This window comes from Carcharodon carcharias, chromosome 8 (assembly GCF_017639515.1).
Source record: "Carcharodon carcharias isolate sCarCar2 chromosome 8, sCarCar2.pri, whole genome shotgun sequence".
NCBI lineage: Eukaryota > Metazoa > Chordata > Chondrichthyes > Lamniformes > Lamnidae > Carcharodon > Carcharodon carcharias.
The window spans coordinates 157,141,985-157,160,655 of NC_054474.1; the positions used below are offsets into that span (position 1 = coordinate 157,141,985).

Below are 18,671 nucleotides of genomic sequence, written 5' to 3' on the forward strand. Positions count from 1 at the left end.
CTGGGTTAAGTAGAGGAAATATCAGCTAGGGGTTTTGTTTCTTATCACTCTATTGACCCATACTAGAAAGTTAGGTTAATTAACCTGCTGCCTACTGTCTCGGCTCAACAATGAAAATTGGTCATGTAACATAGTATTAAATGGCAGTCAGTGCTCATGAATTTCACTTCTGCAACTGTTATGCCTTTGGGGGAAGAGAAGAGTGGGAATTCAATTTTTTGAGCCAAGGCTGACATTACTATACCAAAATAATTGGGAAGTTTTAGATTGAGGGCTGATGGTGCCGTCATATTAATCTTTTCACCCATTGCATTGATTTCAGAACCTGCCCTCGAGTCAGGTGGGATTCCATTCACCAAACTCCCACTTTGGCGGGCACGCAGCCGAACTGTCAATGGCCTATGGCCTTCTAAACACTGAAGCTGTTCCTTTCTATGTACCCAGCATCTGAACCTATAAAGTACTAGAGCGCATATATAAAACTGAAATGTATTTGGAGTTCATTGGATATTTGAGATCAACTTATCTAAGTGTTACTATGATTAGCACATTCAGCCATATCCATTCCTACCCCACTTTCTGCTTTGTTAAAAGCAGAGGCAGAGCTGTGTGAATGTGTTGACTGCTGCTCATAGAGTATCAGCAGCTGCTAGCATATCTGATGTTGAAAAAGAACTGATCAGACGTCAGTTAATTTTAATTATACGATCAGCCATGATCTAATTGAAAAGTGGAGCAGGCTGACAGGCTGAACAGCCTACTCCTGTTCCTGGGTGTGGGTGGGGGTGGTGGAGAGGAGGAGGAGGAGGAGTTGGGGGCCGGGGGGAGAGGGGTGCGGGAGGAGGAGGGAGGAGTGCGGCGAGTGGGCCTCCAATCGGCAGCCCCAGGCAGAGGCACGTTACCATTTTATGTGGGTGGGCCAATAAAGGCCTGCCCAGCGTGACATCCGCCAGGAAGCGCCATACGCTCCCTGGGCGGGGAGGGGAGGGGAGGATTACCTCAGCCGGGAGTGCGCTCTTTCGCGCAATGCGCACAAAAGAGCACACAGATCTCCTTGAGACAAAATTCCCTCAGGGAGATCGGCTCCGATGTAAAAGTTGAATTTTGGGTAATAAAAAAAAAATTTCCCAGCCATGTCCCCTTGTGACGCTGTCACATGAGTTGGGACATGTCCATAACTTTTATTGAAACATTTGTTAAAATTTTAAAAACCCTCATGAAACCTCATCCCACCCGTGGACAAGGTTTCATGCTTTTTCCGAGGCCCACCTGGGCTCCCGCCCTGTCCACCAGGTTGGACAGACACGTCCATCAATCAATTAATTAGTTTTTTTTAATGGCCTTAATAGGCCATTGACATTTCAGCTGCCAAACTGAAAATCTAACTGACACGGGGTGATGTTGGGACGCACACCCGATGTATCCCCATTTTACGCGTCAGTGGGCAGGGCAGGGTGGGACCCACTCGCCGACCGGAAAAACCTGCCCCATGTTCCCAGACTCCGTTAATGTACTTTGTGGTAACTTTATTAAAACGTGATGGTCTTCAAAATTTGTCAGTCTTGGGACTTGTTTCTACCCTAAGTTATCATTCTGTATAGTTATGTGCATCTGTACGAGCTTGATTTTGTGAGACCAGGAAAGAAATGTAAGGTTTCATAACACTTGGAGAGAAAGAACTGCTATTCATGGGAACAAATTAAATTTGAGATTTAAGATTTGTTAGTTGATACAGGGAGGCCTTTTATAGCAACTATTCTTTCTACACTAATTCTATTCAGAATATGATCGGGATTGGTGAGTAGAATGACAAATATGAAAATTGAAAGATGTATTACTAAGATGCCTCCAAGATCCAGTTATTAACCCCAATAAGAGAACTGCAACAGTGGCTGAAATGCTAACAAAACTGACCAATCTCCTAGTATTGTAATTCAGCTGCTATTAAATTTCAGCCCTAACATATGTATTCTTTCTGCACTATGATTTGATCAGTTCTAAACTAGTTGCTTAGTCCTTTCAGTTGTTTTGACAGGTGTTGCAAAGCCTAGGCAGTTGTTCTTGTCAAGGCAACAGTTGTTATCTCACCGCCGATAGAGAAAAGAAACTGAACATTCTTTTGGTTTTATGCTTGACAAACTTAATTTTTTCTCTTTTCCCCCCCCCCACCTTTTTGCTGAATTTTTAATCTTGTGTACATTGTGGTGATCACATGCATGCTGAGCATACCCAACTTTACTTCACTAGCTCTACTGTCTCTGCTCACGTTGCTTGCCTGCCGACCAGTACTGGCCGAACAGAAGTTTCCTCCATTTGAGTATTGGGAAGGCCAAAGCCACTGTCTTTGGCCCCTATCGTAAGCTCCATTCCCCAGTGACCAGCTCAATTCCTCCCCATGCAACAGCTTGAGGCTAGATCAGGAGAAAACTGTGCCATTTTGTCACGGTTACAAATGTCTTTGGAACAATGATGAGTGTCAGAATTTTCTGTTTCTCTGACGTGCCCTTAACTTTTAACTTGTCAATTATTTCTGTTGCTAAGGTATGACCCGAAGACAAATCAATGGAGTAGTGACGTAGCACCGACCAGCACATGCAGAACCAGTGTGGGGGTAGCAGTGCTGGGAGGGTACCTGTATGCTGTTGGAGGACAGGATGGAGTGTCCTGCCTTAACATTGTCGAAAGGTAAGTGATGAAGGATGCTTTAGTCTCCGTGACAGAAATGACCTAGTGCAGGTTACTCTTGAAGCACATGAGACCTATGTCTGCTTGGTTCTCTTTCCTGGTTTAGCATTTCTAACTGTGCAGAGGAAGAGTATCCTGCAATCCATGCAGAAGATTGTTAGGGGGAAATTAAAAATGCTAAAAGAGAACACTAAGAATTTACTGAAGAATACTTAAAATCTCCAGGCAGACATGGCTGCTAAACATATTAAGAGTTGAAGATTACCAGATGATCATTGCATAGCCTTGAGAGTCGGACTGGAGACACAAGAAAGGACATAAATTAGATTAGGTATACTCCCCTCTCACATAGGGAGGGGGCAGATGGTTTTAGTCCAGACATGGGAAGACATACAATAGATAAAGAGGGGGCTTTGATGGAACACAAACAGCCTTGAGCTGTGAGAACCAAAGTCTTTGCATACGTATGGGGAATGGTTACAGGCAGAGCTTTGGCTTAGAGGGGAAGACAGTCAACAGCTGCATCTGCCAGAGCTTTTCATGTCTTAAGTAATTGGTGAGGGTAAGTCTGGTATACAGCATGGGACATGGACATATCAAGGTGACAGATATTTCAAACTGTCCTGCACAGAGCCTTTCAACATGCTGAAGGCAGTTGGTGAGAATGCTGTACCTTGATAAGACAGCTACTATGATTTGCTGTCTGAAGTCTGGGTATGAGAACACCTCAATTATCCAAGATTTGACTACTTGATTGAAACATGTAAGATCCTGAGGGATCTTGACAGGTTGGATGTCGAAAGATGGTTCCTCTCGTGGGAGAATAGAGAACTAGAGGTCACTGTTTAAAAATTAAGGGTTGCCCATTTGGGACAGAGTTGAGAATTTTTTTCTCTGAAATGGTGGTGAGTCTTTGGAACTCTCTTCCTCAAAAGTGGAAGCAGAGTCTTTGAACATTCTTAAGGCAGGGCTAGATAGATTTTTGATATGCAAGGGGATGAAAGGTTATTGGGGTAGATGGGAATGTGGAGCTAGAGTGCAGTCAGATCAGCTATGATCTTATTGAATGGCATTAGCAGGCTTGAGGGGCTGAGTGGCCTACTCCTAATTTGTAGGTTCATATGATATCTATCTTGATTGAGTAAAGAGGCTGCTGAACCTCTGCACCTCCAAATTGAGTCACTATTTAATGGGTTATGGTGCTGTCAGGAAATTTGTGGCTGTGCGCTTGATGGTGAGCTGTGCTGTTCAACACATGGCTTCCTGGTCTGAGTTCACCTTGTAAGGGTTGAAACTTACACCTTGTCCTTTAGTCAGTAATTGGGCATTAATCTGTTCTCCCTAGTGGGTGGAGGATGGAAAAGAGAAGGAAAATTTTGGATTTTTTTCTGTTTGGGGCTTCTTTAGATACATTGGTGATGGACCATTGGAAGCGAGTGAACCTTCTGTGACACTTTGGTAATCCAATACCTGAGCCATGTAAATTTACAATACCACAAAGCAGCAGCCTGTTTCATTAATGGGATCTGGAGAGATAGAACTGTCAGTAGATGCTAGGATTCTTCCCACTGAATTTAAGATAATTCTGTAATCCGGTGAACCTAACTGAACAAACTGTAGTTCTATCCAGTTAATTCCCGGCAACACCCACTGCGCAATTTGGAAATCCCGAAGATGCAGGCCAGCATGAGCCTCTACCTCTCCGCACTTGGAGGCAAAGCATGGATTACTTACAGCTGAACTGAAACCTATGCAGTTTAAACCAATAAACAGGAAGACGTTAATGAGCATATTTTAATTTCTCTTAAAAGTAATACTAGAAGTTCTTCTGGCTTATCAATAGCTGAACTATACAAACGAGCTTAACAATTGGGTCTGTATTTGGTTAGCTTATCTCAGCAGGTGGCATTATGGTTGACAGGGCCCTCAACCGTGTCCAGCCCATCTCCCGTGCATCTGCCCTCACACCTTCTTCTCCCCCCCAGAAACATGATAGGGTCCCACTTGTCCTCACTTATCACCCCACCTGCCTCCGCATTCAAAAGATCATCCTCTGCCATTTCCGCCAACTCCAGCATGATGCCACCACCAAACACATCTTCCCTTCACTCCCACGGCGGCATTCCGCAGGGACACCCTGGTCCACTCATCCATTACCCCCTACACCTCAACCCCCCCTCCCACTGCACCTTCCCATGCAACCGCAGAAGTTGCAACACCTGCCCCTTTACTTCCCCTCTCCTCACCGTCCAAGGGCCCAAACACTCCTTTCAAGTGAAGCAGCATTTCACTTGCACTTCCCTCAATTTAGTCTACTGCATTCGTTGCCCCCAATGCAGTTTCCTCTACATTGGAGAGACCAAACGCAGACTGGGTGACCACTTTGCAGAACACCTTCAGTCTGTCCACAAGCATTACCCAGACCTCCCTGTCGCTTGCCATTTCAACACTCCACCCTGCTCTAATGCCCACATGTCCATCCTTGGCTAGCTGCATTGTTCCAGTGAAGCCCAACGCACACTGGAGGAACAGCACCTCATCTTCCAACTAGGCACTTAACAGCCTTCCGGACTGAATATTGAGTTCAACAATTTTAGATCATGAACTCTCTCCCCCATCCCCAACCCTTTTCCGATTTTGCCCCCCCCCCTTTTTTTTTCCAATAATTTATATAGATTTTTCTTTTCCCACCTACTTCCATTATTTTTAAATGTATTTCCATCCATTGTTTTATCTCTACCTTTTAGCCTTTATTGATTCCTTCACCCCACCCCACCCCACCCTCACTAAGGCTATCTGTACCTTGCTTGTCCTGCTTTCTACCCTTAATTAGCACATTCCTTAGATAATATCACCACCTTCAACACCTCTTTGTCCTTTTGTCTGTGAGATCTTTTGGTTATTTCCACCTATCACTGGCCCTCTATCCAGCTCTACTTGTCCCACCCCCCCCTTAAACCAGCTTATATTTCACCTCTATTCTGTTGAAGGGTCATTCGGACTCGAAACGTTAACTGTGTTCCTCTCCACAGATGCTGCCAGACCTGCTGAGTTTTTCCAGTATTTTTGTTTTTGTTTTGGATTTCCATCATCCACAGTTTTTTGCTTTTATCTTATGGCATTAATGTTACAATTGACTTCAGAGTCCCAGGCTAGGACAGAGGAAATCAGATAAGGTCTTACTCCCGATCATTCATTATCCAGTGACCCATACCACATTACTAGCGTGTGACTGCTGGGTGTGGACCTGATCGTACATGACTGTGATGCTCCTCGCATCGACGTACTTGCCAGTGCTTACTGTTCAGGTTCGTATGTGAAAGTTAAACACTTGGACAAGGTATCAGGAAGCAATCAGAAACTTGAGAAATAAATCCTTTAACGTAGAGGAGAACATTAGCAGAAAATGCAAAGGAGGTGGGGGTTTCCATATATACTCATTTAAAAGTCAGTCTCATGTAAAAGTCAACCCTATAATTTTTGGTCTTTAAAAAAAACCCATCATTTTCATATATTTCATTTGGTCATAAGTCAACATTAGTTTTGCAGGGATCAACGCCCAAAAGTTTCAGAACCAAAAGATAATTCTGGAGATGTTAGTTCAATTTTATTGTAAATGTACATAGTTCGTAATGTTAGAAAATGAATGAATAATGTTAGATAATTTAACATGAAATTTAGTGTTGTTGGTGGTTACTTTATTCCATTGTGACTATCGTTTTTGGATTTTACTTGGGCCTAAATCAAGCACACATTGATCCCTCAAAAACATTACCTGTGTCGACCCATGATTTTTTTGGCCTAAAGAGGTGGTCTCAAATATTCAACTTTTACATGAATATATATGGTACTTAATCTGACACTTGCTGTTTAAAGGATTGATAGGAGGTATGTTTACAGGATTAGAGAGAATCAAGTTTGTAACACATTTATTATTTTTCCAGGTTTGATCCTAAGGAAAATAAGTGGATGAGAGTAGCCCCGATGAGCACTCGGCGCCTCGGGGTAGCTGTGGCAGTCCTTGGTGGACATCTCTATGCTATCGGGGGCTCTGATGGAACATCTCCACTAAATACAGGTAATGTACGTGGAACCAGAATCATTAGGAGATTAGTTACAACAATAGGTGTGCTTCAGACTGATCTTCACTTTAATCTTTCTCTCATCAGTATGAGAGATGGTGTATGCTAGATTAGAATTTTCTTTTTTAAACATGGATTGTTGTTTTTTCAGATTAGGCAGTGCAAATCTCCATGTACACAATCGCAATGTGTCTGTAGCCTTAAAGCTAAACTGGTTGCATCTGTCACTTTTAATCACTCGTACCATCCATCCTCAAAATGAGATTGACAATTATTATTAAATTGGCAAATTATGGCCAGTTTTGTGCCAATGTTTTGGACCTATTGCTAATTGGGTTCGAGCTTTCCAAATTCATTCTCTGCTGGGTCCTCCTCACAGTGGGGAGATTGGGCTAGTTTGGAACGTCAGTCCTGGAGATACATTCTTAGTGAGACTCTCAGTAACTGTAATTTTGTTTTGATGTACATTAGGTTAAAGCTGTCACTTGGGGGTGGGGGGAATTGCCCTTTTCTTCCCAGTTCAATATTCATTGAACATAGTAGATTGCAGCTATGACAACATTTATGGGGAAGAAGGGGAACTGCAAGATTATTTTAAAAGCAAACTACTGTAGATGCTGGGAATCTGAAATAAAAATAAAAAGTGCCAGAAATGCTCAGCAGATTAGCCAGCAACTGGAGAGAAACAAGACTTAACATTTCAGGTCCGTGATCTTTCATGAGAACTGTTCTGATGAAAGGTTATCAACCTTAATTATTATCTCTGTTTCTCTCTCTCGCCTGACCTAAGTATTTCCAACACTATTTTGTTTTTATTGTGCAAGATTATTTTGTTTGCATTGTAATAAATGTTTGTGATCATTTTTTTTAAAAGCTTTTGTATTTGCTTATTTAGAAAATACTTTTGTTATTTGACTTGTGGTGGACTGTGGAAAGCTTTATGATTATAGTGCATCTAGACTGCCAAAAAGCATTCAACAAAACTCCACATTGAGGGCTACTGTATAGAGGTCAAAGCTATTTGGATTCAGGGTTAGAAATAGACTGAAGGGAAGAAAATAGTAGGGACTTATTCAAGGTGGAGTGGAGTTCCCATGGATCAATACTATGTCACAGACAGAATTTGTGTGTTCTGTTACTGTCTGTAATCCATGTGCTTTGAATGTAAGAGGTTTGTGTTTTCTTAGCCTCAGAATTGTACTCCAAATAAATAATTCCAGCAGCAAGTTTTTGAGAGCTTTAAAATTAAGGTTAGTTAATCTCTCGCAGTTACCTGAATTTAACATGACCTGTCTGACACACACACAGATTAGATACAGGTGAAGGTAATGTACTGTTAAGAGTTTATAATTATCTCAGTTGCTGGTTTACGATCTCTGGCTCCCAGGAGCAGGCCTATAGTTTCTTGGATGGTTTCAATGGTTTAAAGGTGGTGCAAGGTTCTTAAAGCAAAGGATTTTCAGCTGTCTGTGAAGTTTCTTATAGTCAAATTTCTAGGAGGTTGATTCTCGGGTGAACTTGAAGTTGGAATGGGTTGGGGGAATCCTCCTCCCTGGGAGCTCCAACTCAAAAGATATTGCTGTTGTATTGCCTTGACTACTTGAATTACTTGCAACTAGTTTGATGGTTTTTGGTGGAATTGTCTGCAAACAGCTTCTAGCCCATTTAAAAGTAGTCAATAATGTGGCTGCCTCATCATGTGACTTTTACAAGTTCACAGTCCTTTTCCAAAAAAAGGGTGGTGTTTATGTTGATTCTAACATCATGTATTGTGGTTTATCGCCTTGAGGGTTTGAGACAGGCATCTTGATACAATAAAACAGTGATAGGGCCACTCACTTCCATCTGCCACCAGTTGAGATTTAATTTCCTCTTTTGTTCAGAAGAAACCAAAGAGACAGGCAGTCTGAAGATTCCGTACTCCTTTTGAGTTGACCCATCCTTAAACAAACAGATATGTGACTTCCTCAGATGGCTGTGAAGGTCCATATTTAATTAGGTATTCGATTGAAACACGTTACTGTCTGCACCTTAAATGCCAAAGGTCCCATGATTTGCAGCAGCCATTTTCATAGCTTGTTTGTGTCCACTTTTTAAAAGTATAGACAAAGTCCATAATGTACTGGGGCATGACAACTATTATGTCTAATATTGCTAATTTAAAAACAAAAAACTCTTGACAATTGCATGAGACCAAACTAGGAGGGGCACTTCATTCCTGAGCAAGCAGGTGAGGAACAAGCAAAGTGATTTGAACAAAACATGAAATTAGGTAGAACAGTGGTTGATAAAATTTAATATGGACAAGTATTAAGTACTGCACATAGGAAAGAATAATGGGTATATAACCAGAAGTCCAGATTACGAGTCAGAGGAAATCCTACTGAAACTATGTACTATGCTAGTCTGAGTACTGTGTCCAATTATGGGGGTCATTGAGATGCAAGAAAGGATCTGTGCACTGGAAATAGTTCAGAGGCGTCACGAGAGTGATCCCTACTGTTGAAGGAGAGTGTTATGAGTAACGACAGGCGAGATTTGGATTTTTCAGTCTTGAAGGAAGGAAACTGAGAATTGATATTCTAGAGAGAAAGATGGACCTTGCATTTATGTAGTGCTTTTTATGACTGAACACCCCAAAGTGCTTCACAGCCAGTGAATTATTTTGAAGTCTGGTACCTGTTGGAGAATAAAGTGAAGGCAAATTCGCGCAGCATAGCAATGAGATAAATGACGAATTGAACTGTTTTTGTGGTCTTGGGTGAAGATTAAATGTCAGCCTTTACAGCCATCTGGGGAATTCACACATCTTTAAGGATGGGGCAACTCAAAAGCAGTATGGAATCTTCAGACTGCCTGTCCCTTGTGAACAAAAGAGGAACTCAGCTCAACTGGTGGCAAATGGAAGTGAGTGGCCCGATCACTCTGTTATGGTAACAAGATGATGGTCTCAATCCCTCAAGGTGTTAAACCACATAGGATGTTGGAATCAAACGCCACCTTTTTTTTAAGCATCTGGCGATCTCCTCTGCTCTTCAAATAGTGCCGTGAGATCTTTTACGCCTGCTAGAGTGTGCAGATAGGATAAAACAAAGGAAAATAAATATGTAAAGGAAATGAAGGTAAAAGTGGAATGGTGCTTTAAATCAGACTAAAAATAAAATCAGGAGACAGTCAAACTATTAAAAGGCTAATCTACGATTATTCTCAGGAAGTTGTTCCTCTCAGTAATCGATGCTTGAAACAAATTCCAAGATAGGGGAGTAGAGTGAAAACCATGGAATCATTGTTTTAAAATGCTAGAGTAAGGGGAGCTGTAAGATTATGGTGGATGGAGGAACTAAAGTGGGTGAGTAGCCACTTTAATCTTAATTGTATGACCTTGCAAGTATACCAGATATTGCTACATATACAGTTTTCTCTGATAAAAGCCTGGCATCTATCCTGTAGAGAGCCTTACTTTTCATTTTCTCAATTTATTTATCAAAAAAAAATCAAATATTATAATATGCACATAACCTGCTTTGCTCCAACACTGCAGCAAGCTTCAGCTGGTTAGGTTCATGGAATTATTTTGTACTTTTCAGTTGAACGCTTCATTCCTCAGGAGAATCGCTGGTCTCCTTGTTCACCCATGGGGACGAGACGAAAGCATCTTGGCTGTGCTGTGTTCCAGGACATGATCTATGCAGTTGGAGGACGCGATGACACAACTGAGCTCAGCAGTGCCGAGCGATACAACCTTAGAGCCAATCAGTGGTCTCCAGTGGTTGCTATGACTTCCAGACGGAGTGGCGTAAGTGTATACTAAGCTCAGCTATGTGTGTATATTTTTGATAATTAGCAGACCACATATTACAGACTATAAAAATGTCATCCCTGAACTGCAGCTTTAACCGGTACAAGGTGGAATCTAATAAAACATGAAATGCTAACAAGAGAATGATGCATTTTTGGGTGTAACTTCATTAGAGCTAGCAGTGTTGATGAGTGTTACAATTTAGTGTAATCTTCCAAACGCTGATTGAACTGTGCGTGTGTAATAACTATTGGATTTGTAGCATATTGTGATTTATCTTCATCAATGCAGCCTGCATTGTTTGGATTCCTGATGTTTTACAGTATCTTCAAATTGAAAAAGGTATTTCCTCTTGGCATCAAAAGTAAAATCTTCAATCTTCCGTAGAAAATAGATGTGCTTTATTGAGTGCCATTCTAATAATCAACAGATGGTACTGTGAAGATTTATGTGGAGTATCACAAAATAGAATTTTTTTATTCATTTTTACGGGATGAGAGTGTCACTGGCTAAGCCAGCATTTGTTACCTATCCCTAATTGCTTGAGAAGGTGGCAGTGATACTGCCTTCTTGAACTGCTGCAGTCCACGTGGTGTAAGTATACTCAGTGCTGTTAGGGAGGATTTTGACCCAGTGACAGTGAAGGAATGGTGGTATATTTCCAAATCAGGGCGGTTGTCATGACATGGCAGATGATGTACGCCAGGTGGATCAAATCCACAAGGGAAACTTAATCACGCTATCACAGTTTTGCAATTCATATTTATTTCGTGATGCATACTTTGAATTCAGAAATAAGTCTGCCAAGAGATTAAAAATTCAATTGATATTTATTAACAAAAGATTCAAGCATACACAGAACTACAAATTACTACTATAATCCCTAATTAACCTGGCTCCCAGTTACACCCCCTTTAAGGCAATGGTCAAAAAAATAGCTTTTAGATTTTAAACAAATCCAGAAAATTACCACAATACCCTGGACAGTAGAATTCAAACTGGCTCTCTCCAGCTTTGGTTTCTGGAGACAGGCTTATGCACAGATGCTGGAGGCTTCACACTTCTGTTAGGTCTTACAATGCCTTCTCCTGACACACACTTCTCCCTTTTTAATTTGTAAGATCCATTGTTCCCATATGTCTTTGGAACTTTACCTTTCTCATAATATAAATCTTCATGTTGCCACTGAATATTGTCAGTAACCCTTGAGAAAAATAAACATTCCGTAGCTTGTCTAGCAACCTAAAATCACAAATCCAAATCCCTCCATCTAAAATTGCAAATTCCTTTCACCCCAGCTATGTTTACTCATTAGCATATTAAAGACACTTCTACATCTTACTTTTGATAACTTCAACTTGTAGCCTACTTGGCTACAAAATGTAATTAAATCTCAAAAACACAACCCCCTCCACCCTATAAACCAGAAAAACATTACACACTTATGACAGTGTTCCCATGTGTCTGCTGCCCTTGTCCCTCTAGATGGTAGAGGTCATGGGTTTGGAAAGAGCTGCCTAAGGAGCCTTGGTGAGTTTCTGCAGTGCATTTTGTATATGGTACACACTGCTGCCACTGTTTGAATGAGTATGTACTGTAACTGGCTGAATAATACAAGTATATCGAGGAACAAATCATTTGGCAGGCAATTTACATCAGGGCTCCTCCTCCCCAGACTGCCACAGTAGAATAATCTGACATTAAGGTTTCAGCATCGCTAATGATGTATGTAGCAATGCTAATCCTTTGGACTCTCCCAGTTTTTCACAATAGTGACCATTGACCTCACTTAATACTGCATATTTCTCCCTACAATATGTCACGTTGCAGCAAAGCAGTTGGGTGGTCCACAATGTTGGGTGAGGTGTTAATTGCCAACTTAAATTCTCTTTGGGGAAGTAATAGATGCCACGCACTGGCCCATGAGCAGGTTGGCAACATATGAAGCAACAACCTTGTGTCTTTGTAGCATGATCCGATACTTTGTATTGAACTAGCACGTTACATATATTAGCACTTGCTTTTTAACCAAATGTAAACACTAACTTTGTTTTTCTTTCACATCACCCAGGTTGGTCTAGCTGTTGTAAATGGACTTTTGATGGCAGTTGGAGGTTTTGATGGTACAACTTACTTAAAAACTGTTGAGGTGTTTGATCCTGATGCAAATACTTGGAGGTACTTTCACATCTCAAAATGCTTCCAGCTCATAAGTTAAACTTGAATTTAAGTTTATAACAAAGTAACTGATAACTAAGCTGGAATTTCATGAGATAAAATTGCAGAGTGGAACAGGAGAAACTGTACAAATCTTGACCTTCAGCAATGGGTACCAAGTGTGGTAAGAATGCTTTTCCAGAAATTCTCAAATTTTAAGTGCACCTGGCCTATGGTTCCAACAGGTTGAGAGTCCTAAAAGTTTCAAATTGAGTTTCAGGCTCTACACTATGCATTGACAGAATCTTTCGGTTCATTTGACTCAAGTTTGATTGGTGTTCTTTAACAACCTGTTCAAAGGATGGCACCTTCAGTCCTGCAATCTTGGCTGTTAAGTTGGATTTGACCCTATAGACCTTTAGCCCAGCAGTGAATGCCATCAAGTGAAATAAACTGTAAGCCATTTTATTCCTCAGAAAACTTAAGGTTTCACTAGATTAAACATTGATGGAGGCCAGTCTATTAGAGAAGATGCACTGATGGCATTTTACTTTAAGGGTAGAATCCCATATTGAAGTTTTTCCACACCAATGCATTATTAGCATTTCAAACGCTAAAGGTCTGGCAGATGCACCTATTGTAAATATATTCTGATGTGGTAAATAGATGCAGATGCACTACGGTGCTATAATCTAATAGAGACTTTCTTTGGTTGGGGTGAAAACATCGAGTAAAATTTGGACAGTCTATACAAGATAGCTGCATGCAGAAACTAAATCTGTCTTTAACACCCATACAATTTATAAGGGTGACTTTAGCTAGCATTGGTGAGTTTGTTGGGTTTGCGCAATATTGAAAAACTTTATAGCAGAGTAAGAATTTACAATTATTCATCACATGGGAACTACAGAAAATCAGTGCAGAAGAGGCCCATCGAGTCTGCACCAACACGAGAAATCCTGACCTACCTAATCCCATTTACCAGCACTTGGCACGTCATAACATTCAAGGCTATGGGCCAAGTGCTCATCCTGGTACTTTTAAAGGATGTGAGGCAACCCACCTCCAACACCCTCCCAGGCAGTGCATTCCAGACTGTCACCACCCTCTGGGTAAAAAAGGTTTTTCCTCACATCCCCCTCTTAACCTCCTGCTCCTCACCTTGAACTTATGTCCCCTCGTGACTGACCCTTCAACTAAGTGGAACAGCTGCTCCCTATCCACCCTGTCCATGTCTTTCGAGGTGTACAAGATCGAGGGATTGCCCCTCAGACTTCTCTGCTCCAATGAAAACAACTCAAGTCTATCCAACCTCTCTTCATAAATGTTTCATCCCAGGCAACATCCTGGTGAATCTCCTGTGCACCCCCTACAGTGCAATCACATCCTTCCTGTAATGTGGCGACCAGAACAGCACACAGTACTCCACCTGTGGCCTCACCAAGGTTCTATACAATTCCAACTCCCTACTTTTGTAATCTGTGCCTCAATTGATAAAGGCAAGTGTCCCAATGCCTTTTTCACCACCCCACTAACATGCCCTTCTGCCTTCAGAGATCTATGGACACACATACCAAGGTCCCTTTGTTCCTCAGAACTTCCTAGTGTCATGCCATTCATTGAATACTTCCTTGTCAAATTACTCCTTCCAAAGTGTATCACCTCACTTTTCAGGGTTAAATTCCATCTGCCACTTATCAGTCTATTTGGCCATCCCATCTATATCTTCCTGTAGCCCAAGACACTCAACTTCACAACCACCTGGCCAATCTTTGTGTCATCCACAAACTAACTTATCCTCCTCCCTCCCCTCCCCCCCAATCATCTGTTGTTTTTATAAATGACAAATAGGGGATCCAGCACAGATCCCTGTGGTACGCCACTGGACATTAGCTTCCAGCCATTAAAGCATCCTTCTGTCATCACCCTTTGTCTCCTACAACTAAGCCAATTTTGAATCCATCTCATCAAATTACCCTGTATCCTATGTGCATTGCCATCTTTATAAGTTTCCCATGTGGGACCTTGTCAAAGGCTTTGCTAAAACCTGTATAAACTGCATCAACTGCATTACCCTCATCTACACAGCTGGTCACCTCAAAAAAATTCAGTCAAATTTGTTAGGCATGACCTCCCTCTGACAAAGCTATGCTGACTATCCTTGATCAAACCTTGCCTCTCCAAGTGGAGATAAATTCTCTCCTTCAGAATTTTCTCCAACAGTTTCCCTACCTCTGACGTGAGACTCTCTACCTATAGTTCCCTGGCTTATCTCTATAATCCTTCTTAAATAGAACCACATATCAGCTGTTCTCCAGTCCTCTCCAGAGAGGAATTAAAAATTTGGGTCAGAGCCCCTGCAATCTCCTCCCTCGGTCTGGGATACATCAGGACCTGGAGATTTGTCCACTTTTAAGCCTGCAAACACCTTGTCACTCCCTATATCAATTTGTTCAAGAACCTCAGTCTCTTTCTCTTCCCTCCCACCACCGAGTTCAATACCTTCATCCTCATTCTCTTGGGTGAAGATGGATGTGAAGTATTCGTTCAACACTGGTCCCTACGCTTTCCCTGGTTATCCTCTTCCCATTGATATACTTAGAATATCTTGGGATGTTCCCTACTTTTACCAGCCAGAGCTCTCATATCCCCTCTTTCCTCTCCTAATTGCTTTAGACTCCATCTTGCATTGCCTGTACTCCACTAATGCCTCTGCTGATTTGCTCCCCTGTACCTGCTAAAAGCTTCTTTTCCTTCTCATCGTAACCTGAATATCTCTGGTCATCCATGGTTCTCTGGGCTTGATACTCCTTCCGATCACCCTAGAGCCCGTACCTCCCCATTTCCTTTTCGAACACCCCACAACTGCTCTTCAGATATCCCCACAAGTAGCTGTTCCTAGTCTACCTTGGCCAGATTCTGCCTTATTTTACTAAAATCCACTCTCCCTCAATTCAAAACTTTTTTTTTGGCAACTTGTCTATTTCTTTGTCCATAACAAGCTTACGTGGGTATGGAGTCCAGTCAGGAAAAAGATGCTTCTCATTAGTGCCTAGTACGCTTGACTAAGAATGAGCTGTGGTTTATTCCTGTAACCTGTGCACCAGAGATGATTTTCTTTCTTTGCTAAATCTCTAGCATGTTCATATTAGACTTGCTGACTGACAGGTGGGAAACCAAGATAGCAAATTGATAGACAACTCAGTTAAAAGTTAAATTCAGCTTAAAAAAAACATTTGAGCTTGTTAAAACAAGAGACATACATTGCTTCATTAGAAGTGCAACTTATCACAAATCTACTCTTGGGATATGAAATCACATGAATGCAATGCAGTTAAAACCACCCGCATACTGAGCCTTATAAACTAGAATCCAGAAATCACCACACTTGTTTGCCTGTTAATTTGAAATTTTTACTGAATTACAGTTACCAATTTCCATTCCAGTTATTTTGATATTTGATTAAATGTTTAATTCTTGTCCCTGCCAATACCATGTTGCTTAAAGTGCAATAGAAAAGCAAAGAAACCAGATTACCAGTAGGGTTTGATTATGTTGAACTTGCAAAATATTACACAAATAACAGCGTTTTAATCTTACTGATTTATTCCCTCAGGCTCTTTGGAAGTATGAATTACAGACGCCTTGGAGGTGGGGTTGGTGTGGTGAAGATGACACAATGCGAGTCTCACATTTGGTGAATTTCAGTGATGCAGTGTGTTGTCCTGTGTGGTTAACCCATTTACAATGACATTGAATTGCCAGCTTTTTTTAATCATACCAAATAGCATTTGAAGCAGAATGCAGAAGAGCACCTTCTATAATAAGTGCATTATATATCTAGCAACCTTTGTGCATTAAAAAACCATTTACAGAAATTTTGCAAGAAATGCAACTAAGTTGGGATGATAAATTATGAGCTAATAGGAACATATTGGAGCCATCTTATCAAAATAAAACCTTGCTGCCTTATAAATAGTGCTGATTAAATAGATCCAGATGAGGAAGTTTTTTTAAAAAAGTAAATTTATTCTGGCACCTGTGTAGCAATGTTAAATCTGTGCCAATACTATTTAATTTCTTTCACTTCAAGTTGCAAGTGTATGAAACATAGCCTCCCCTATAAGTTCAGGGTAAACAGATAAACACGGAAAATAGTCTGTTAACTGAAGCTGAATGGTCTCATTCCTACATTCTCAGATTGTAATTTAAGTTGACTACCCTATTACAAGAGTATGAGTATAGACATTTGACTTGGGTCAAAGCCATAGCAGGGAGCATGGTGTGGATTTTTATTAAATAGCCAAAACCAGCTTGAATATTGTGCGTGGATCCTGCCTCAAGTAGAATTGGAGCGATGGGGTGCAAACGGAAGATGCTTAGCAAGTTTGTCACAAGTTAAATGGCTTGGTGGATCTATGAAACTTGTCTTTTAAGATTGCTAGACTTTGTATTAAGTGTGAAGGAGTAAGTTTTAAAATGCTCTGCAAAGTTCCAATTTAAAACAGTTTCTTCCCTTATGAGATATAATCTGCATTTATTTGATGTAGCAATTAAAATCCCACTTGTGGGGGGAAAATTTAAGGGCAGGTCAAATGTTTTCTTTGTACAAAGTTGACCAAAACTTGTGTAAATTGCTTTCAAAATTATTTGTTTGAAGGATTGTATAGACGCTAAGAGCAGTCACTTGTCATTTTGCATCTACATAATCTGTCACAGGTTTAAATACACGTTAAGTTTAGCCTCCATTACAATGTCGGATGAGCTACAGAATGAGTTAAGGGTGCATTTTTAGTCAAGTTACACTGCAAATACTTAACCTGCTAGATGCCATCAACATGCTTTAAGATAACTGAAGAGAGTCAGAAGTCAAAAATAATTACAAGTTCTTTTCATTGCTGTGGAGCCAAGCACTACAGGATAGCACTAAGATACCATTGAAGTGTTTTAGTTCAAAATATGAATTGCTGCTTTCTTTGGGTAACCTGGTTGAAGATAGCTAGTTGACTTAGTGAATTTGTAACAAAAAAATTAACTGGAAATTTCTCCACACCACCTCCAAGTGGCCAGCCCGTTTGTGTACTTTATTTCCAGCAATTCTACTTTGAAGGGGGCTAGATGGAAGGTAAACTGTTAGAAACTTCTATTAGGAATAAATCTTAGTTCTTCACCTTCCAAGAAGAATCCTGCATCAAGTTCACTTCTCAATGCACATGCTGTTGTTGCATTAGTGGGTTCTTAAAATTAGACTGTACCAACCCTCAAACTTGCCCGATTAAATGTAATTGTAAAAATATGTTCTTGCTATTCAAGATTTTTAATAGATTATATTCACTTTGTACAGTATTTAAATAAAGTTCAGTTCAAAATGCTTATTTCTGAAGATACTGGTTTTGTTTTAAATTATTTTCTCCAAACTCACCATTTACAGTTTTGTATTTAATTGTTGGAGCCAAGGCACACTGCATTAAAACATGTTTATTTCTTTTCCTGCAAGCATTGATCGAACTACAGTGTTCTTGATGTTATCTAGAGCCATATGGCAACAAGTAAATAACTTCAACACCCTTTCACTGAGAAATTCAGGGGAAGTAACTAGTTTGATAGTTCAGTGTTGCAAATCTGATTAATAGCAACACTTATGCAAAGCCATCACAAAGTTCCCTGCAAGCAAACATTTAAACTGACCTCTGCAGAACAAATAAAGCCACAGATTAAATTTTGCTTAAAAGAATTAGTACCTGTTCAGACAATGACATTATCTGAACCCACGCTGCTCCACTCTAATACCTCCAATCCCTCTTTCAGGAATGGAAGAAAATATAGCAAATCAGGATGTTTTAAATTGAGCATCTGACTAAATTATGAAACACCCACACTGTAAAGTAATTTCTTCCCCAAACTTTGGCATGGCTTTCAGGTCTACCCCACAGTGCAGCACATGCAAA

At 40.7% G+C, this 18,671-nt stretch overlaps 1 protein-coding gene across 2 annotated transcripts in view; it reads left to right on the forward strand.

Annotated features, from left to right (window-relative positions):
• LOC121281164 (kelch-like protein 20) overlaps window positions 1-18,106 on the forward strand; it is a 40,796-nt gene extending 22,690 nt beyond the window's left edge. For both annotated transcript variants that reach the window (XM_041193898.1, XM_041193897.1), the window contains 5 exons: window positions 2,542-2,685; window positions 6,630-6,763; window positions 10,355-10,563; window positions 12,638-12,744; window positions 16,340-18,106. In XM_041193898.1, the coding sequence (XP_041049832.1) occupies window positions 2,542-2,685; window positions 6,630-6,763; window positions 10,355-10,563; window positions 12,638-12,744; window positions 16,340-16,424 (679 nt within the window). In that variant the 3' untranslated portion in view covers window positions 16,425-18,106. The remainder of the gene's footprint in view (window positions 1-2,541; window positions 2,686-6,629; window positions 6,764-10,354; window positions 10,564-12,637; window positions 12,745-16,339) is intronic.
• The last annotated feature ends 565 nt before the right edge of the window (window positions 18,107-18,671 follow it).